General features: G+C 45.3%; 1 protein-coding gene across 33 annotated transcripts in view; it reads right to left on the bottom strand.

The window, feature by feature from the left end:
* Nucleotides 1-23,318, bottom strand: part of TCF7L2 (transcription factor 7 like 2) — a 190,450-nt gene that overhangs the window by 104,863 nt on the left and 62,269 nt on the right. For all 33 annotated transcript variants that reach the window (XM_064488412.1, XM_064488417.1, XM_064488416.1 and 30 more), the window contains one exon: nt 13,030-13,131. In XM_064488412.1, the coding sequence (XP_064344482.1) occupies nt 13,030-13,131 (102 nt within the window). The remainder of the gene's footprint in view (nt 1-13,029; nt 13,132-23,318) is intronic.

Here is a 23,318-nt window from a genome sequence, read left to right as displayed (position 1 = left end):
GTTTGCCAGCAATTATCCACGATGAGAAAGCAATGCTTCTCAAGTAACGTAAGTAAGTGTTAAAATGCAGAGAAGACCACTGAGGCCATTGTGGCACCTCCCTATTATGTGGGCCAAGACCACATTTTTCCACAAAAAGGGCAGTGCTTATTAATACTATTAATTAACTGGCTGTTCCTTAATTGCCCCAAAGAACAGAAATAAGAGTGCTTTTGGGCAAAGATGACTATGCTAAGAGCCAGAAGAGAAAACTCTGCAAAACTGAAATATGAAAACAGGAATTTCATGAAAATACCTCAAGTTCATTTTCAAAATTCCCCACGACCACAGAAGCAAACCATGGGAACTGCTTTCTTCACAAGCCTCTCTCTAGAAATTGTTTGTGGGAGAAAATCGTGTATGGTATGTCCCTCTCTTAATGCAACTCTCAGATTAGCACAAATCAACCCTAAAGAAGGCAAGTATGGTTCCTTCATAGGTCACTAGTTACATAATCGGAGAAGAATCAGTTCACACCCTAGCATTTTTAACGCAAAAGACTCAAAAACTGAAAAGACAAACATTTTTTTTTTTAATAAGCCAAAGGCTTGGAAATCTATTGTTTAGAACTCCTTTGGTTGTAAGTGACAGAAAACCATCTCAGACTAGTTGGCCTCCTAACTAGATGGTCCAGGGTTGGAGCTGACGACACAGAATTAAGTGGTATCATACAGACACTCCTCACCCACACATCTTCATCTTCTGCTAATGTGCATCCTCTGTTCAGAGAGAGAGAGAGAGAAGTTGCAAAGAGTCACAGAGTTCGACCCACTCTGCCTAGTGAAGGCTCCCCAGCATCTCTGCTTAAATCGCATGCCTGCCCCTTGCCCAATCACATACCCACCTGGACCAACCAGAATAGGGAAAAGGTAGTTCCCCACAGTTAGGAGGAGGACGCTGTCAGCAGCCCAAAAAATGGTGCAGAGATAAGTGCGGACTTGACTTCATTTCCAACATTTGGTTTCTTATACTGGAAGGTCGGTGCATAGGTGCTATTCTCAATTCCAACTTGATAATTTAACAAGAAAGCATAAGAAAGACTGTATCAATCAAGCACTTTGTGGAAATGAGATGGGAAGGGGGTTGAGAAAGAATGGGGGAGAGAAGCTTGGCTGTATTTTAAAAATGGAAATGGTTTCTACGGGCACACATACTTACTCCATCTTTGACAACGTCTTCTTGCCTCCGGTCAGTACAATTTTGGCTTCAGACATTCCTTCATTTATGAGCTTTGGCTGAAAGGGGCTGCTGCTACCTCTTCCCCAAAAGCTGTTTTCTCCTGAGTTTCAGCTGATTTATCCTAAACGGTCCCCCAGGAGCCCTCATTCCCAGCCATGTTTCCCTTTCCATTAGGGAGACTTTTTTTTTTTTCTTTAGGATTTTATGTTCCATCCCCATCCAGCAAGGCTGGCTTCTCGCTTGAGTCTGAAAGGAGTGGGGAAAAAACCCTTCTCTTAGACTCTTACCTGTGTCCCTGAGGCAGGCCTAACCCCAGGAGCATTAGAAACGGGGAGTGAGAGGCCAGGTCCAAAGACAGGTCTCGATAACGGGCCCCCGACACCCTACGTGGGGCGGTCCAGTCCCAGGGCCTGTGGGGTGGGCTTTGTCTGCCTTCCTTCTTCAGCCTTTTTAAACACTTGCTACGTTCTTCACCCCAGCACCTGGGCAACACAGACAATGCTCTTGTGAGAGAAACAGGCAGCGTGCACCCTTGAGCAAGAAGAACAAGAGGCCTTGGCCCCACTGCACTTTGGCACGTGGTGACCCCATCTCATTCAAGCCTATTAAACAGCCTCAGCCATGCCCTTAATCACTGCCCAGATCCACTCGCTACGCAGGCTCTGGCTGGAAAACAGACTGCATCACGCCTGCCAGGGTTCTTCCCAAGCTTCTCACTGTAGACAGGCTGCCGCTGGACAGGCCACGGAGATGGGCAGAGCTCAGATGCCGAACAGAGGGGGTGGCCCAGATGTTGGCCACATCCTGTGGCATCAGTAGAGGACTGACGGATGGGGGACTCACTCAGTCTACGCGTCTCCTACTGCGCCCACCCCTGCTCCCCCAGCCAACACAACGCCTTAAGTGTGGCCACTGCCTGGGCCCAGTCAACCTTTTCGCTCTCCATTCTGAGCCTTTGAATCTCAAAGTCCCACCTTGCAGTCAGGTGACAGAGCCAAGGGCCGGTTCATAGCTGCTCTGGGCCTCTTTCAGGAGAAAATGTATCCTCCAGACTTTCCAGAGAAGTACGTGACACGATCTCCCTGAGGACTTAAAAAGGCCACCTCCAATACAGGAATGAGGCATCTGGACCAAGGGTGGAAAACGGGAAATGACGAAGGTGGGAAGTGAGGAGACCGGGCCAGGTGCTCTGGTGACAGCCCAGGGAGAGGTGTCAGCAGACCGGACCTCAGTGGTGAGGGTGGAGGTAGTAAAAAGTGGTCAGATTCCACAACTCTATTTTGAAGGCTATGTGGAAGGATTAGGACCCCAGAGGATATGCTGGTGGATGGAGTGTGGGGTGTGAGAGAAAAAGGGGAAATCAAAGACGAACGCCAAGACTTGGGGCCCACTCAACTAGTGAACACTGGTGGTCTTTACTGTGACACTGAACACTGAGGGTAACAGGTCTGGTGGGGGGTCAGGGGGTGGAAACAAAGACTGATTCTGTGCATGCTAATTTTCCCACGTCTACTTGGCATCCAAATGGAGGTTGAATTGGGCACTGAGGGAGAGCACGGCCATTTCTGCCCACAGAATCCTGAGCAACTCCACTAACTCTCAGGATTTTCACGTCCTTATGTGCAAAATGGACATAACAAGAGACTTTCCCAGCCAGACCCCTCTAGGGTTCCTCCCTCCTTCATTCCCAAGGATATGCCAAGGGACAATTCTGAAATCCAGGTGTTAAATTATATTAATTGATTAAAAGAGATGAAAATCTGACCTGCAAGCCGTTAACAACTCAATCGGGAGATCACATACCCTACACTGTTGAAAATACCCATTTCCCACAATAAACAATCAAGTCTTAGATTTCCCAATTGGGCACTCTCTTAAAAGATTCAGGCACCCTATAACCGGATTCCTAAGGAACCACTAGTTTAAACAAGATTGGAAAGAGACAGAAACTATCCAAGCCTGACCTTCTGGAACTTCTGTGCAAACCACGCTTACATGTTTATGTGGCGATGAGACAGGCTCCGCTGTGAGCTGGAATGTGTAAGGGGGGTTATCAAGTGAGAAAGCAGATCCGGGGACAAGCTCTCGTGCTAAAACCAAGACGACCTTGGACACTCCGCGGTGACGATGAAGCCGCCCTCGTTCCACACCGAATCAGCTCCTGTCCCTCGCCAGAAATTGGTCTTCTGCTTAATTAACGAAGCACCACAGTAGGAGGGGAGATAGCCACACGCAAAGAAATAAAACCATGGGGCCCCTTGGCTTCAAGAACCTTACGATCTGGAGGGAGAAGCAAGCCCCATACACAGAGTTAACCAGCAAGGCAAGAAACGGCACGCAGGACCGGATCGGCGCCAAATGAACACTTTTGTTTTATTTACTGGAAAGATAAACACAGGCAAATCCATGAGTTGAGCTCTAAGTAGATCCATGTTAATTTAAAACAGGCTCCCATGCTTGGTAAACAGAGCAGGTACTGAAACTAAAACAACTTTCCAGAATATGCACCGATCTCGTCCTGAAGATGCCAAGAATTGTGTAGCCAAGCACACTTTAGGGATTCTCCTGTAGTTTCCCAGCACCCGGAGGAATCAGGAGCCCATCCTAAAGAGACTGACTTTGCACAACCCAGGGTTTCCCTAAACCTATTTCAGGAGGGATCCCTTTTCCTAGTAACCTTACTGACACTCGGGGAGATAAACGTCAGGAAACACTCGCCCGGAGCTGCCAGGGCTGCCTCCCCCAAGCACAGGACACAGCATTTGGAAATGGCCAAAACTGATTGGAGGCTGCCAGCCTCCCCTGCACTCACTGTGAACTGATCTTAAACACAACAACAAATGACATCTTGAAAACTAGGTCCGTTTTCCCAGAAACGTAATCCAGGATCATATTTCTTATTATACACAGCATCACGTAATTATCTTTGCCCAATGATATGCCACTAAAAGAAGAAATACCAAAACTTAAAAAAACTCTACAATTACTTGAGGTTATAAAAGTATTCTTCAAGACCTCTAAAACAGCCCTCAACGTGCGGCACATATTCGGGGGGCTAATAAGTGTATCTAAAGAGTCATGCTGTAAGTGTGTGATGGAGACACGTAATTCTGTACAAGCATGGTAACACCAGCTGACTGTAAAACCTACTCCCCATGTAAGAAGCCATCACTCTTGTTGACCTGTTTTGAAGGTGAAAGGCCTCGGGGAGGAGGCTGAGTTGGATGGGCTGGTTGGGTCTCTTTTCTGGAGCAATGTGGAGTAAGGAAACACCCTTCCAGGAAGCCTGAACTCTCTCTTTCGTTTAATTCCCCAAAGAAAACCAAATCATCCTGCTCACAATAAGCCTAACTTCTCACACACTGCTGACAGTTATAAAAATTGGAACTTAACAGGAAAATATTTGTGGCTGTGGATCAGGAAATGTTTTAAAATGTTGTCCTCTTTTGCTTTTCTTCCTAAGAGTCTCTCCTAAGAAAATAATACAAGCTGGAGGCAGGGGTGCGGAGAGGGAACACAAAGATGTTCGTCATAGGGTCATATAGAGCAGGAGAAACAGAAGGAGATACTCAATACGACCCAGTAGGACTCAGTAAGACCCAACAATATGGCATTAAGTAAACTGGGATATAATATGTACTACCATGTGGTCATTAAAAATCCTTAAGAATTTTAATGCCATGGGAAAGTGCTTATTCACTACTGCCATTTTCATTTTAAATAAATACAAGGCTGGAAATACCGAGGGCTACCATGAGCTCAAGAATGTTAAAAACAAATACAAACATTCATGCACCCAGAGGAAAAAGTCTAGAAGGAAATATACCAAACACACCAAATGACTCGTAATGTAATCTCCGAGTGGCAAGGGCTATTTCCCAAAGTGTCCACAATGAACATAAGTTTTATGAATGAGGAAAGCTACATTTAACAATTAATTTCACTTACTTGGAGGTAGGATTTTTCAATCAAAAATGAGCAATTCCCATCCTTACAAAGTTTAAGATTGGTCACTGAAGATGTGAGTTACAATGGAAGATACTTGAAGAGGACACTTGGTCACGAGGGAATGGTGTACAAAGCTACCTCCTTATCCTCAAGTGAGTTAAGTGGAAGGAAGCCTCAACAGAACTGAATAATGATATGAAAATCAACCTGGGCATTTCAAGGAAAGAGATTTCAGTCCAATACAAAGACAGAACTTTAGGAGCCCACATGGTACCAAAGGAAATGGTCTGCATCAGGAGACAGAGAGATGCCCATCTCTGTGTTCAAAAACAGTATGGCCAACAGAGGACTTCTGAATGGTGATTAAACAACGCAAGGGGCAGCACTGGGTGACACGACATGTGACTTGAAGGCTGTGAAACTTTCTGTGACTGCGTATCCGAAGAGGATACAGCTGAGCTTACACAATCCTCAGTAGAATGTTTTCCATCGCCACAGTGGTCAGCTGCCACACTATGAGCCCAAGCCTCAAAACTTCACAGCTCCTCACTGTAGAGTATTTTCTGGAAGGAGAGAAGCAGCCTGGACTTGCAACCGTACACTATGATGGCCCACCTTGGGGATTAGTTACTCCACTCTCTCCCTTCAAAGCATGACTCATTTCATCTACCACCTCTTCCCTGAAAAAAAAGGTAACTTGGCTGCCTGATTCTCAACACTGGATACTGAGAGCTCTCCTTATAAAAATACTACTATTTGTGCAGTGTTCACAGGCTTGCTTTACAGCCTTAGACAAAATATATGCCCTTAACTGCAGTTCTGTCTGTGAAATGGGAAAGTTCTGACTCAGCCACTGAGCTAGGACACACGTGCCAAGTATTCTAGAAAGTCTGGTTGAGTCACAGATGGAATAAAAAGAAAAGCCAAGAGGAAAGTGTACATGCAGTGAAGGAAGTGGAGACAGCGCACAGGGAAACGCTTTCAGGAAATTAGCACAGGTTCGCACCCTCACATCACCCCAAGTTCACCTGCCTGCGCCAACAGCCTCCGCAGTCCCTTCCCACAATGTGTCAGTGCATCCTCGGCCCTAGCCACGCCCAGAAACCAAATCCCTAGCCAACCTCACGTCCCACTCTCCAGTGAAGCCAGCGGGTCACTCTGAGCCATACCCACCCTGTCCAGCTGCGGCTGGGGGCTCCACCTGGCGCTCTCCGGGCAGCCCTCTGCACGCTGCAGTGCGCCCCATTTGCCTTTCTCCTCCTCTGAAAACTTCAAGGTCGGTAGAGGTAAGAGGATGGTGTGCTCTGGGGCTGGACTGCTTTGTGTCACATCCTGACTCCCACAGTTGGGCAAATACCTCACCTCCCTGGGCTGAATTCCCCCTCCGTAAAGTGGGGGTAATAAAACATCTGAAAAGCACCTAGAGCGATGCCCGGCACAAAGGAACTGTCACAGGGTTATATGTTATTATTCTTTTTATCACTCATTCCCCACTCTGCTTTCTCTCTGCATCTAGAATACTTTTTCCCACATGGTAAGCAATCACTAAATATTTGCAAGATCAATGACTGTGAATCAATGATCGAATCAATGGTCAACATGAGAATAAGAGAAAGACCAATTTAAAGAAAGGGAGAATTTGCCACCCTTCTATGAACATATTCTAAATAAATGGAAATCTAAATGTATTAGATAATCAACATTACTCTTAAGTTTGGATTGTTCCCATTTCCTATTGCCACGTTGCTTTGTGCGGTCAGGAAACCTAGTATCTTAACCTCTCTACAAGGACAACTCATTCAACTATACTTCAATTAAAAAAAAGACAACTCTTAAACTGAGTAGATATTTTTCCAAAGAACATGCATGAAATATACCAAAAGGACATGAAAAGATGCTCAACATTACTAATCATCAGGGAAACGCAAATCAAAACCAAAAAAGTTATCACCTCACACCTGTTAGAATGGCTATCATCAAAAGACGAGATAACAAGTGTCGGTGAAGACGTGGAGAAAAGGGAATGCTGGGCAGTGTTGGTGGGAATGTAAATTGGTGCAGCTACTGTGGAAAACAGCATGGAAGTGCCTCAAAGTTAAAAACAGAACTACCATACGATCCAGCAAACCTACTTCCAGGTACATATCTGAAAGAAACAAAAATAGGACCTTGAGGAGATATCTCCCATGTTCACTGCAACATTATTCATGATAGTCAAGATATGGAAACGACCTAAGTGCCCATCAACAGATAAATGGATAAAGAAAATGTGTTACATATACAGAGTGGAGTATTATTCAGCCATGAGAAAGAAGGAAATCCTGCCATTTATGACCACACGGATGGACCTTGAAGTCATTCTGCTAAGTGAAATAAGTCAGGCAGAGAAAGTAAACACTGCATGGTATCACTTAAATGTGGAATCTAGAAAAGCCAGACTCACAGAAACAGAGTTCAGTGGTGGTTACCAGGGACCCAGGAGTGAGGGAAGTGGGGAGATGTTGGGCAAAAGGAACAAACTTCCAGTTAAAAAGTGAGTAAGTTCTGGGAATCTAATGTACAGCATGGTGATTATAATTAACAATACTGCATTCTATACTTGAAAGGTGCTAAGATAGTAGATCTTAAATAATCTCACCACATGGAAGAAATAGTAACTATGTAATGAGATGGGGCTTTAGCTAACACTATGGCGGTAAACATTTTGTAATACAGAAGTGCATCAAATTAACACACTGTACACCTTAAATTTACACAATGCTAAATGTCAATTACATCTCAATAAACCAGAAATTAAAAAATAAAAATTTAAAAATAAAAGACAACTTTTCCAGTCCAAACCTTCTCCCTTCCAATACTCCCCATTCAGCGAATGGCATCTCCATCCACCTACCTTTGACTCTCCTTTCTCCCTCAGTGCCAATGTCTTATCCATCCAAGCTCTGCTGATGGTCCCTCCAAATCTGTCCATTTCACCATCCTCACTGCCATCAGCTTAACACAAGCCAGACCCCTCAAGGATTCTCCACAGTGGTTAGGATTAGATGCCAAGGCCTCAGCTTATCCTGCCCAGGCCCCTATCCCTGTGCCCCCACCACCAGGAGCCATCATAGCTGGCCTTCTGCTTCTCTGATAGCTGAGCTCTTTTTCCTTTAGGACCTTCATGTCTGTTTTTCCTTCTGCCTGAAATGTTCTCCCACCTTCCATCCCTTCACCTGGCCAACTCTTAACTTATCCTTCAAATCTCATTTTAAATGCCACCTCCTCAGAGGACAGTCTCAGCCCATAATCCTCACCCACTTCTTGGTAGAATCCCATCTCCCTGAGATGGGCCTAGTACTCCCTCTGGCACCTGTAATAAAGCCTCTTACACAGGGAGGGGCTGTGATGGTTTTGCTGGACCTTAGCATCTAGCAGATTCTCTCCCCTAACACCACCTGCCATCGAGCATCCGGCAGAAGAGAAAGAACACAGCCCAAGTCAAATCACACCTCAAAACAACCACATGTATTTAATAACCAAGAGGATGCTTCCAGAGCCGAGTCAATCCTCCCCGAAACCCTTCAAAAACAAGAGGACACTCTCAAAGCAGTCAACCCTCCCTACCCCATCCCCAAACTCTTCAGAAATAACAAGGAAAATGTTCACCATGCCCTTTGAGCTCACTTGAAAACGCTCAACTCACACAGCCGACACCCCGTCTGAAGTCCTACCATAGGGCTCTATTTCCTAAGAGCCTTCCAGCCTCTTGCAGCATTTAAGCAATAACAACAACCAAGAAAAGAGGACACACTCCTGTCTGGCGGGCTTCGCTCCTCAGGATTCAGGCTTTCTCATCCCACACCCCCACGCTCATTACACAACCAAACACACAAGATCGAGAATTGCTCGACATCAACCCCAAGGTAAAACTCCACATCGACTTCAAAAGGAGACCCCCAAGACAAAATGGAAGGAACTTTTGAAGTCTTTGGCCATTTTGTAAGATACATACTATACCAAAATACCACCATCTGGGGTACTGAATCTTTCTTTGCTGGGTACAAAGGAAGTTCAATGAAAGTCTTTGTGCAGCCAAGGCACCAGGGGGTGGTGTCCAGGGAGGCAGGTGGGCCAAGGCTGAAACACCACACTTAGCACAACCCAGCTGCCTGACACTCATTCTGAAAGAGGAGGGAAGAAAAGCCAAGAATTAAAAATATAAATTTAAAAACACTACAGCGAAAGAAATATAAGCGAGTGCTCTGAATTAGAGTGTGGACTGGGGAGACAGGGGAGGGGAATATTCCGGGATTTGTGACATGAAAGACCATGAACTTCTGGAGAAATAAAGGGAAAGCGAAGTGCAGGAAGAGACAGCAAGAGACGGATCTGTTGTATAAATTCCTACTTTTTGGCTAGCGAAAAGAAAACTTTTTTAGTTATCATCCTTAGGGAATAATTTCCTCTCTCTTCTGAGCACAGATTAGGAGCCACTGGATCATAATAAACAAGATGCTCTGTCAGTTACTGGAAGTAAAACTTGCGGGGCTTGCTTCTTAATACATCATTCAATCAACTGAACTCCACTTGTTAAGAACATTTATTCTACATATCCTTTTTTTTTGTTGTTTTTTAACAGTGTGGTAACCCACATACCCCAGGAGAAAAAAAGTCCAATCAGATTAAAATACACCAACAAAATGCTTTAAATTCCCATCTGAAAATTGTACCCCACATGGGTACCAGGGAAAATGATTTTCTTAGCAACCTGCGACAGCTATACCTTCTAATGATTACTAACAAATGCTGAACACTTCTCTAGTTTCGAAAATCAAACATTAGACGTAATTATGAAACAGCCTGGCCGAGAAATTAAAATAAATCCAAATTTCGGAGAAATTAGGAAGCAATCCTCAGACAATTATTTTGAAACAGGTCTGATGAAATAACTGCGATGTGACAACGTTTTATCCAAAAAAAAAAAAAAAAAAAAAAAAGAGAGAGAGAGAGAAAGGGAGGAAGAGCCCAGTGACTGGAGGGAAGTCAGCGCTTCATCAGTGACTCTGAAGGAGACCCGGAGTCTGGGGGCCGGTGTGGAGCTGTCCCAAGACCCGAGTGGTACTTCAACCAGCATCCAGAAGGTTCCCAAATGAATACAGATACACTATTCCTGCCAAGCTGGTTTCAGTTGTCATGTTGCCCTATGTCCAGTGAAAAGGGAATCATAAATTTATATTCTCAAGGTCTATGACTCCTCAGTCCCCCAAAACTCAACGTGACCTGGAGGTCAACAACCTCCAGACTTTTTTCCGCCCTACTTTCCCATTCTCCTTCTACTGACTCCCTTCCCACCCCCCCACACCCGCCCCTCACCCGTGGTGCCAGGTGGAGATTACAGAAATGCACAATTACAAGGCTGACTCATATAACCAAAGACACCATCCAGCTGCCACATGCATTAAGTATTTCATGAATCTGGTTTCCTTTTTGCTCAAGCTTATGACTTTTCTCCTCTCTCCAGCTCCCAGAGTCCGCCCTCCACCACCAACCCTTAACCTCTGTGCAATGCCACTCCCCAGGTCCCCAGAAGCACAGCAGAGAGTACAGGAGACCGGATTACAGTTGCTGGCTGTGGCTCCTACAGACAAGGGTCTCCATCTGAAGGGCGGTGTGGGCTGGAGAGGTTGCTATGGTAAACACGCTTCCAGTAAACAGCGGAGGAAAGGAACGCAAGTCCCTTCACTGCTCTCCTCGCCAAAATCCACACTGGCTCTGGAAAAAATGCTCTACCAACTCCTTGGATTGTTAATTTATACACATGAAAACAAAGTGCTTAAGGCCTAAGTTGTGGCATCTGCTCTTAGGGGATTTGGGGGTTGGGGGGACAGAGGCAGGGAGGCCGATCGTCTCCCTCTCTCAGTGGACGGACCCAGCCTTGCACAGGGGTGACCCGTGGACCTCCAGGCCACACCCCCAAGGAGCTGCGTCCACTCTTAACTGCTTCTAAGAATTACGTCTTATCTCCAGACTCAGAGAGAGAAAAAGCCTCCAAGAGATTTTTAAAGACAGTGTCCCTATCCTGTACCTACCAGCAATTCCTGCCAAGCGTTTCCAAAAGCATAGAAATAAATTTCAAAGCCTAGACCCCCATTGGGAAATTCAAGGAGGCAGGAAAAGTGAAAGAGACTGGCTTCCTCATTGTACCACCCAGGACTTGTAAAAAAAAAAAAAAAAAAAAAAAAAAAAAATCTGTGTATTTCCTGGGAGAAACCTGCATCGGAACCCCAAGCCAACAGCTTTTCACCTATGACGCTGCCCCAGTGATGAGCCAATTTAAAGTAAGCGAAACAGAACCAGCCATGGAAAGTTTCTTTCAACTCCCTTAGGAGAGAACAGTCCACAAGAACCCAGAAAGGGAGCCGAGAACTGGGCCCAGTTCCCGACCCAGTCGCTAGCTCAGCGTGTGACATTGGGCAATTCACTTAAGGCATCTCTGGACCTGTTTCCTTTCCTGAGAGTAGGCTGGGCCTAGCTGATCTAAGTTACTTCCAGCCGTGAAATCTCGACATTAAAAGAGCGTGTGTGATTGTGAGCATCCATTTTATTGTGGGGTTGGAGGAAGGAGGAAGCTTCTGGAAAATGTTAACCTTCTTTCTGTGTGCCTCATTTATACCATAAGAATTCTTTTCACAAACAATGACTCAAAGATATGATGTTATGCAAATAAATTATTTTGTGACATATACGGACACATACATCTATATTTAGTATTCACAGAACAGAGGCAAAATTCATTAAATAATATATACTCAATTATAGCAAGCTACAAAATAAGGCGGCAGTTAGCCTGAAATTTGACACAATGTATCTTAAGATTTTCCACTCAAGAAAATTATTTTGCCATTTTTAGAAATTACAAATAACACAGAGGCAAAATATATTAATGGATAACATTTTGTGATACTTAAATAAAAAATACATGAATCGTTTTGTGCTTTGCATAATTCTACCTGTCATGGATTCATTATAATACATCTTCCATTAATTATTTAAAAAGTATAAAGTCCAGCTCATGATATAAATATATAGAAGAGAATATTCTAATAAGGCTGAGCTATCTTCTCAAGTTTAATTTATAAATTCCACTTTCAGAGCCTACACAATCCCAAGAAAGTGCATTAAAAATATATGTAGACACACTTTGTGATGTAGTCCCTAAGTACTACAAATGTTTCCTATAGTAAACCCACACGCTCTCAAAGCCATCGATGTACAGATTAAATTTAATCTAAGCCTTTCCAAATTCACTGGTGCTCAGAGTTTACAACCAATCAGCCCAGATGAAATGTTTCTGATTAGTGTAGATTTTTACTTTCCAACAATTAGAATAAATTGTGGGGTAAGGGGATGGGGCAGGGGGAGTAAGATTGGAAAGTCTCAAATCCAGGGCTTCCCTTTTGAGGTTTTTAATTCTCTCCTCTGTAACTCACCTCCCCTAAATGACTTTTTCAGGGAAGATTTTGGGTATATATATATATATTTTAATTGCTTTAATACCATTTCCAGTCTTCCCCACACCATGGTGATGGTAACCTAGTAACTAGAACCCACAAAGCTAGATTCTAACCCAATACTAGTAGAAAAGGGTGGTGGGAACATTTCCAGGTAGGTAGCAATCATTAAGGTCCAATAGCAGAAAATAAGTACCTTCTAGATATAAACCATAACCAAGAATATGCCAAAAAAAAAAAAAAAAACCCAACTATTTTTAAAGAAAGAAAAGCTGATAAGCAAGGCCTGTTTTATCAACAGAAGAGCATTTTGTCACATACATCCCCGCCTCCCCAAGAAAGGAAGCAAATGCCTCTGAAGGTCACTTACAACAATGTGTGCTGGCGACGGAGAGCGGGCATCCTTGAGGGCTTGTCTGCTCTGGAGGGTCCCCGCCTGAACGTCCAGCAGTGGCCATTTCATCTGAAGATACTGCAGGGAGCAAGCAAAGTGAACATGAAAAATGAATTAAGAAACAAAATGCAAACGGCTGCCCCGAGAGGTAACTCTTGGGGTACATGACATGATCAAAAACTGCGAAACTTAAAAGGGTGCAAATAACAACACCAAAAAACTTGAAAGCATGCAAATAACAGCTACATCGACAGAAGAATCATGCAGCACGGACAGGTTCTTCCTCAGAGCTCACGTTCGACAGGTACACATATAGAACATCAATGTTATCAGCAACTATAGTTTCGTCTTTGCAGACAAACTATAGAGTGGCCTCAGATAAAGTGTTGTCATCGCTGCATTTAGAGGAGAGCCGCGGCAGGGGGTGGGGAGGAAGACTGAAGAAGGGAGGGGACACAGATCTCTTCGGAAGGAAGACAGCAAACGCAGTCTCAAGCCAGAGGTGTCCCGGGAGACCTGCAATTCCCAATCTGCTCTCTCAGCGACCTTCATTTCTAAAATGCCAGCACCCTTCACTTTCAAGAAAGCTAAGAACATACAAGCAGCTGTCCTTTAGTAGAAGCTACCTGAGTAAGGTGAGGATGGAATTCCTCGTCCAACCCCAAAATATCTCCTGGGTAACAGACACGCAGACAGGGCAATTTATACGTGCAGCTCAAAAGGCCAAAGAAATTCTTAAACACACACAGGTTTACCACCTGTGTGAGAAAAGCAAAGGTATATGCCAACTGGATGTATCTCTGCGCACAAGGGACATGGAACTACTTCTGTGCGAGGTGATACCTCGGCTCTCAGAGGGATGTGAACAATCAGCTGACCCAGCTCCTTATTGTGAAGATTAGGGAAACTGAGGGGAGGTGACTTGTCCAGTCACAGAGGGATTTAGCTCATGTATAAGCAACCTCCAGGTATTTGACTTTTGTCAGTGACATTACACCAGTTTCACTTCGCAACCAAACAAAACTTAGACACAATGCTAAGATTTTAACAAGGACCTCAGTCCTAGCCTTTGTGCCTCCGAAGGCCAACTGATGAAGGAGCCATGTTGAACTTTCTAGAGGCTAGTTTTATTCTACAGAAAACTTTACTTGAGGAACACTGAGGAAAGCTTGCCTCGTGCACACCCTTCTTGCCAAGCATCCTGGAGAGACCAAGACGGCCCCCGTCAGAGAGCTCAGGCACACGTGAGGGAACCAATTCATGGCAGACACGTCACGAGACAACGTGGTGAGGCTCTGACAGAGACTCGGGGAGTTGGGCCCAGCGACCGCCTGAGAGAAGGTGGCACTTCTGAGAAAAGAGATTTAGGGAAGGCTGCAGGGTATGTCTTGTTAAGTCAGAAAGGTTCGGACAGAAAGAAAAAGGACAGCCAAGGGCAGTCCAAAGAAGGGAGGGTTTGCTCAAATCCCCAGTGAGGTGGAAGAGCCAAACCATCCGCAAGCTCTTCCATAGGTTCCTCAAAGAGACACAACCATTCCAGCAGATTAAACCCAAACTCGGTTACATCTAACGCTGAAAGACCCTAGCCCATGAACTACCTGCCAAACTGCACAGTCGTCTTTCCAACCTAGATCTGCACAGGGTTGGATGGCTTCTGCCACTTCATAACTTTGACCTAGAAGCCGCCTGTGGTGAGGAAACCTGGTTCCTGGTTCTGGTCACTCACCACAGGACCTTCCACGGGGCTGTCCCAGCTGTGACGGGGGTGCCCCCAAGTACCAAAGCATTTCTAGGATTCTGGGCCACCACACAGGAGATGTCAGCAGGGACCTCCACCCCGCAAGTCACCCTTATAATCAAACATTTGTTCAGGGACATCATCATCCCAAACTAAGAGTTGCTGAGGTAAACGTTTCCACGGTCTCCCTCAGCCCCACAACCCAAGCCAGTGGGCCGTGGGAATCTATTCGCCTTGTCTCACCCCGACTTTTTCCCATCCTCACCTACCACATAAATACACGTGTCTCACTGGTCAAAACCCCTCAATAGAGTCATTTCCTTGAGGCCAAGCAAAATGTACCCCCCGCCACCTCTTCATCACACAAAAACCTGCAAAGAAAAACGCCCAGCTGAGTCGCCACACACCCACACCCACACCTCCCTTCTGCCCTCAGTGATGAGGGTGAGATTCAAGGACAAGTTTTCGTCTTTGGCCATCTGCAGAACAGATTTGATTGTATCCAAATACCAGCTCCCCAGAATGAGGAAATTCAGGCTTTGTTTAAGGTGACGAGCCTGCCCCCAGGACCCCACCCAAGAATTATCATACCCATAATGCCATATTAATGCGCAGACTTGTAATTCTTACTTTACGTAAAAGCTTCATTGTGTGCCACATCCAATCTCCGCGGGCTACCTGCACCACATATTTTTATGAGCCTACATTTCAGCGCTCCGAGCCTCCAATACACATAATTTTCAATTATGTTAGGGCAGCCCAGGATCACTGCCTATATAACATTACTGGTTGGAGGAAATGAGACTCGGCCTTGCTGCCCAGAGAGAGCTAACCAAATCCAGATGGTGGCGAAGACGGCCCCAGCCCCGCCGACTCGCAGGGACGCCGCGGTGACAGCCCCAACCTCTCCGTCCCCCCTGCAACTTGATCCCACAGAACTGGCTGGGTCCCTGCAAATCTGTGCCCATCCCTGGGGCCTTTACTGGCACTCAGGCTGACGAGGTTCCTTTTGGGGGAAATACATATTATGTCAGGATTTTTTAAAGGAAGTTATTAACCTCCTCCAAAAGTGATGGGTTTCCCAGGTTCCTTCATCTTCTACAATTGGTCCTTATTAATAGGGAAAATAAATAAATAAATAAAGGGGAAAAAGAGGAAATTAGGCACCATTATAGCCTAGAGGAAAATCTTTTCCTTCCTGGAGACATTAAGCAGCAGGAAATTCTACTCTGTCGGGTCCTAAAGGAAGACCTGAAGCAGGAGGCATCTCGGATTTACAGAAGGGCTGGATCGCCACGCCACATTCTCCCCACGGCTCGACTTCGGTTTTTATATCCTTTTGGGGAAGAAAAAAAAAATTCCCACCATCCTGCTATAAAAACAACACTGGGCTCCAGGCTCCCTTCCTTTTAGGCCGCTCAACGTGGAAATTATGAATTGCCTACAAAAACATTCAACTTTTCAACAAACTGCAATCAAATGGGGCTGTGGGAATTCCTGCATTGAAAACTGTTGGAAATGGAGTCTGCACGACTTTCATTTTGCCATGAATAAATTCAGTCAATCAATCAGTCAATCAATCAGGTCATCCTGGCTTAAGCGTTTCATCCTTTGTTTAATACTAATGTTCTGCTCATGGCCCAGGAAATCCAAATCCCCTCCAAATCATATTTTATGATACATCTCAGAGAGCCAAAGTTAAGCTGTGGACCTGTGAGCAGTCTTGAATATACAGACACCACCAAGCGCCTGAAAGGAAGGTTTAAAGGCCTACTGAATTGTCAGCAATGGTTTAAAAAAAAAAAAAGGTATGCAGCTCTCATGTCTCCTCCTCCACCTCCCCCAGTAAAAAAGGAAAAAGAAAGACAAATGGGGAGAGTCTCCCAAATCAGAAGCCCCCTCCAAGATCTAACTTTCTGGTGACCAGCAGCTACTCAAATGGGCCTGGTCAGACCTGCTCCCACAAAGGCATCTCGGTCCACGTGAGTCCCGCTTCAGTGGCAAGGATGCTCAGAGAAGCTGCCACCTTCGGGCTGAGGGGCTCTCTGTACAGATATATTATCTAAACACACAGGACAACTCAAAGGACAAGGATGATGATGATCCTGATGAAGTTTGCTGGGAAACCCCCACATCCTTGATGAAACGCATGAGCAGCTTCCAGGTACTTGCTCTCATTCACCCCATTCCACCGATGGGTGGGCATGTGGAGTGAAGCCCTTTATTTGTTCCGGGCAGGGTTGGCAAACTTTTTCTGTAAGGGGCCTGACAATAAATATCTTAGGTTTTCCAGCCCACACCGTCTCCATCCTAACTACTCGACTCTGCTGTCATAACACAAAAGCCCCGACAGGCAGTGCACGCGTGCACTGTGTGTCATGACTGTGTTCCAATAAAACTTTATTGAGGGATGCCGAAATCTGAATGTCACATGATTTCCCTGGGTCAGGAAATAGTATTCTCCTCTTGATTTTTTTCACTCATTTAGAAATAATGAAAACCGTTCTCAGCTCACGGACTGTACAAAACTGGGGTCAGATGGGACAGCTCTGGCCCATGAGCCACAGTTTGCCATCCCGACTGTAGAGAATGAATGTGGAGACACCTGAATCATGTCAAACATTCCTTTATGGGGCCTTAAATCCAGACAGCCACACGCCATCACATAGGAAAGTGTGTTTGGTGGCCCAAAAGCAACATTTTGGATGAAATCGTCCCTGACAGACTCAAATTTGGGGAAAACGCTTGGAAAAGAATCTGAGCTCTCTGGCTGTGACTCCCAGTCACAAGGTCTAACCACTAGACCACAACCGCAATTGAAATAACCATCCCTCCTTCCGAAATGGAAGTTTGAAGATTCCTGAGCAATTCTGACTGGAAAAAGTTCACGTGTCCAGAAGTTCTCACCCACTTCCCAGGAGACGCTGGCAACATGTTACGTGTCCACGAGTCACCACACGATAGCATCAGGCAGACGTTCCGCAGGTCCGGGGTGACGTGCCCTGAGTGCTCTGGGGTCAACTTTCCAGGTTCAGAAGTGCCTCTCTTCCAGAACTTGCACACATCACAAGGCTGGAATTAGGCTCACGTGTGCCAACTCTGCCACCAACAGATGGCATTAGCCACAGGCTCAGGCCAAATGCAGCGTTCAGGGCGGGAGAGGGGGCACCGTGAGGCCTGAACAGACTGTTCAACAGAGATGAAACCAGTCTCTTCAGGAAAACGGTCCCATAGAAAGCACACCACTCAGAACAGGGCTGATTCTAAAATTCTGAACGCCTTACTACCCTCCCCTGCCTAGTAGTTAGGTATTATTTACCTAAACACAAAAACAGCCTCAACAAAACAGCCTCTTCATGCCAAGCAATTTCTCAGTAGGGGTGCTTTTTCCTAGGAAAATCCATTTTAGAAGAATCCAAATTAACTGGAAACCATCCTCATGATAGATTTGGACTGCTAAGTCCTCCAAACTTACCAGAGCCAGAAAGCTGTGCACACTCTGTTTCTTATAAACTGGAAAGTAAACACTCCACCTCAACACCCTGCACTGAGAGAACTGCCAGCCATGGCCCATCACGTCCAAATTCACTCATCCTTCCTCCCCCTGCAAGGTGACTTGCTCCCACTCTCCCCCGGTAGGCCCATGGTAGACCAGGCCAACTCTACCACAAATGTGCAACCAGAGAAGGGGTAACGCCATGATTATACCCACAGCACTGAACGTTACCAAAGAAAAGGCTACCAGAAGCCACTCATCCTAAGCAGAAAATAGGAAAACTTCAGGAGCTCACACTGTGAGGCTCACCCTGAAAACACATCGACACACTTGGGTCTGTTAAAAAACAGGCTTAAACTATGTTCAATATCTTGTGATAACCTTTCATGGGAAAAAAATATGAAAATGAATATATGTAGGTATATGCATGGCTGGGATATTGCGCTGTACACTAGAGACAGATACATTGTAATTGACTGTACTTCAAAAAATAAAAAAAGAAAGAAAAAAGAACAAGCTTGGCTGTTGCTTTCTGAACCTGCTTTGTTTCTTAGAACTGGAAGGTGGAAAATCCAGCCCATCTTCTATAAATAAGTAATTCTGCCCTGGGATCATGGAACCCCAAATTATCTAGCATGGTTCAAGTATAAGAAGTTGTGATTAATTTAATACTCTAGCCTACCCTCTGAATCACAGAAGTGCCAACGGGTTTCTAAAAGTTAGCAGTAATCACATGTACCTAATGGGAAAATACATGAAACTATCTTGGAAGGCTTCAGAATCTTGCAGGAACCTCAGGGGCCACCATTACAAAACTGGTTTGATCAATTTTCTGGCAGATGCAGAGGGTATAGGAGATTTGGCTGCTTCGTCCCAGGTTAAAACATAGTCCAGGAATTTCTTCTTTTGAAAATCCACAGAGACTCTAACACAGAGGTTCTATTTAAAGAGTCATTATTTGCCTATAAAACATGACTGCACAGAAGAAGAAAATTCAGGAAGGTGATTTCTGCTGGTTGGGATCTAGCATAAATGAGTATCTACTATAGTTACCTAGAAAGAGAAAACCAAACACCTCAGAAGGCTGGATATATTCTGAACGCAGAGAACGAAAAAAGCTACAGATAAAGTTTAACAGGATATTAGGACTGACACTTTTCTTTCTCTTTCTCTCTCTTTCTGTGTGTGTGTGTGTGTGTGTGTGTTTTCTCTTTTGGATGGGGGATTGAGTTTATTTATTTATTTTAATGGGGGTACTGGGAATTGAACCCAGGACCTGGTGCATGCTGAGCATGCGCTCTACCACTTGAGCTATACCCTCCCCCCATCTCTCTCTCTCTCTTTTAATGAAACCAAACGCAGTAGAAACCTGGAACTGTTTGTTTCCCTTGAAGTCCCTATCTCATTTCTCAACGTAAAAGGAATATGGGGGAAAGGGCCAACGGGCGGGAAGGGGAGGGGTAACCAAGGTATCTGTGCAAAACAACAATTTAACAGCCTTTTTTAATCCTCTCTCTCTCTATGAATTTGGTTATTATAAGATTTTTAAACACAGTCTTTACAGTTATCCCTTTTCTTCCTAATCATAACAACTAAAGAGTCCTAACAGTACCACTTCACATTTAGAAAGTATTCAGAGTTCATAACCACATTCACAGCAATCCTATGACATAAATGTCAGAAAGCTACAACTAGCATTTTACCAAGGAGGAAACTAAGGCCAGCGGGGCAGCCCCAGCCAGCCCGCGGTCCCTGGGTCAGCCAGCAGGGCTCCAGGCCACCAGGGTGCTTCTCCTGTGTCCTGACTTACCTTTCAACGATGCCCCTCTGCCTTCCTTGAGTTCCTTATCAACTAACTGAGGCATCCTTGCTGGAACTCTCACCAGGGATCAGTGTCTCAAAGGGCACAGCTAAGGGAACGTCTCACATTGTCCCCAAAGGAATAAACGATCCTTCTCCGCCATTTACTATCTCTCTTCTCCCCCTAAGTTTCTGGGCAAACACTAAACTATCTTCCTCCGAGGGCATCAGAAAATTATTTCCATCAGAGCTCCAGAGGCCACTGGTACTAAGGGAAAAACAAAGCAAAAGAAGCAAGTAACAAAGAAACAAACAAAATCCAATAACCGAAACTTCAGATTCACCGTTTCCTTTACCTCGCCAACCATTCAATAGCCCTGTCCCTGAGACATTTTGGCATATGGTAGAGCAGCTCATAGACGTACAAGCTGGATAGGATTGGCCCTTCCTCTCAAACCCAGATGAGCTCCTCTGGGCTGGAGCGAGGCCTCCCTTTCTCTCTCCCAAAAAAGTTACTCTTAAAATTATGACTCTGTGCTCCCAGGAGTAGCACAAAAGGGAGAAAGAGTCTGGAAACCTATTTTCCAGGCCCAGCTCTGCCATTAGCTGGGCAATCACTTCACTTCTTCCCTGGGCAACCTCTTTCCCACTCGGGGCTTAAGTCTACACAGCAGGAAATTAGGGGAACATGATCTCAAGAATCCCTTTCAACTCTAGCATGGATTCCTGCAGCATTTACAAAGCGTATGCTCAGAGTCCAGTGTAGACGAGATATCCTGAGAAAAGTCACCTATGAACCAGTCGATACGACAAGCAGCTTACGAGTGGTACCAGGACTAACATGAGAAAGATAAGTGGAAACAGTACGAAGAAAGATTTAGTTCATGACGGTGACATGGTCCCCCAGTTCCCAAACCTCTCTGGTTTATTGACAGAGACTTTTCCCCTGATCCACTCTAGACCTGCTTCACAAACTATCCGGGAGGGGGGCCAGGGGTCTGTATCTTCCTTTCCCCAATTTGCCAGGTGATGCTGATGATCAGACATTAGCAAAAATTATCAGTTATAGGGCAGTGTCAAAGGGCACGTTGTGTATGTGCCGAGTCCCCCTTACTTTCTCAAAGGCTCTTTTAAACTTCTAAACTGGTTGTCACTGCATCCTTTTTTCAAAGGGGTCAAGGCAGATAATCTCCAAATCCATGTTAGAAGAGAATAAAGTGAGGCAGAGAGAAAGTAAGTGACTTAGCCACGCAGTTACAAGGGATTCTGGACCAGAGACAGTTCTGGCATTTTCAGCCCAGAACTCTTAAAATCTCCCAAATGAGACTGAGTACAGTGGGCAGTGAGTACCCCCAGGCGAGGCCAGAAAAGCTGCAAGAGGGCAAAAGAAAGGGTGCAGCCCCCACCTCACGTAGGGAGCCAGCCTCAGAGACAGGGCGTTCCTCGGTCCTGACACCCAGACCAGGACCAGCCATGGCATAGTCTTTGGGCAGCGTCAAGACTGAGGTCCCCAGAGAAGGGTTGTGGATTCCAAGCAAATGTCAGCCCTGCTTTAAGCATCCCAGTCCCTGAGCCACAGTCAAGAGGACAAGAAGCCACTGGAAGAGGTGACAGCTGGAGCCCTCGCCCTCCCGTCTGGCTCAGACAGGTCACCCCGTCTTCAGCCTCCAGACAGGGCAGCCCCAGCTCACCCCATGGCTCCTCCACACCCCCTCAAACCTCACATTAAGAGACAAACCAGAGACAACCTATCTTTAGGGAGAAAAACACTTAACAATCTTTTCATTTTCAAATCAACCTCGTGGTCACCATGTTTTTTATTACTGCTTCTTATCAAAAGGCCAAGTGTAGTCCAGTGAACTGGAATGTTTTAGCTACGGCCTGCTCCTCTATAAGCATGCTGAGGTGGAAAACGGGCACCTCAAGACTAGGAAAGTAAGTTGGAAGACATGGAGCAGCTGGGGGACCGAGTGTGGACAGCAAGGGCGCCCAGAACACAGAGCACCCGTGAGAGAAGAGTGCACCCAGTCTCCGCTGCCAAACGGACCAGTAAAACAATGGCACATCCATACAATGGAATATGACTTGGCAATAAAAACTAACGAATTCTGACCCACGCTATACAACATGCAGGACCTTGAAATCATGCTAACTTGGGGGAGGGTGTAGCTCAGTAGTAGAATGTGTGCTTAGCATGGTGAGGTCCCGGGTTCAATCCCCATGCCTCCATTTAAATAAATAGATAAATAAACCTAATTACCACCACCCCCCCAAAAAAAACCAAGAGAGAAAAGAAATCATGCTAACTTAAAGATAGCAGACCAAAAAAAAGGCACATATTATATGATTCTTGCTTCAGGAAATACCCAGAATAGGCAAATCTATCAGGAAGGAGTAAATTAGGGACTGTTGGGCGCTGGAGGGAACGGGGATTAGGGGGTGACTGCTAGTGGGTACAAGGTTTCTTTTTGGGGTGATGGAAATGTTCTGGAAATAGATAGTGATGATGTCTGCACAACCTTGTGAATCTACTAAAACCCACTGAACTGTATACTTTGCATGAGTAAGTTTTACAGTATGTGAATTAGATCTCAATTTTTTTAATGAATTACAAAAAAAAAAAAAAAAGAAAGAATGCACCAAGTCACTTGATGGTTTTCACACTCCTGTCTGAGACAAGCTGGGTAGGGGAGAACAGACTTGCTCTCGTATGCACAGACTCCGTCCATAAGACCTAGAAAGAGCCAGAGAACAGGTGAACCGCTTCTTTTAAAAAAAAAAAAAAACAAAAAAAAAAACCATACCTTCCAAAGCTTCTTGGGAAACAAGCAACTTTCAAACGTGATTTTGGTTGGTGTTGGATCTGGGGGCCGTTACGATGGCAGGTGAACACCAAGACCTTGCGAGAGGTGTGAAGAGCCCGGGACGCCCCAGGTCAAAGTCAGGGAAGAGCATGGGGGGCAAGGAACAGAAGAGTGTGTGCTACCTACTTCAAGGCACATGTGGCTAAAAACAAGTAATGCAGAGCAGTTGGGTCAACAGAACCACAGGCAGTTCAGAAGCCTGAACCCTACAATCCATTCTCCGCTGTCCTGTGGTCTCAGGCAGGTCATGGTGTCTCTACACCTCAGTTTCTCCATCTAAAAAATGGGCATGGAATTGTTTGCCTAAAATCTCCTGACCGATCCTTCCTCACCATTTTTCTAAACTCAAAAAGGATAGGCAATGTAA

Source organism: Camelus dromedarius, chromosome 8 (assembly GCF_036321535.1).
Source record: "Camelus dromedarius isolate mCamDro1 chromosome 8, mCamDro1.pat, whole genome shotgun sequence".
Classification (NCBI taxonomy): Eukaryota; Metazoa; Chordata; class Mammalia; order Artiodactyla; family Camelidae; genus Camelus; species Camelus dromedarius.
The sequence above is the reverse complement of the archived record's forward strand: the minus strand, read 5'-3'. Positions and strand labels throughout refer to the sequence as shown.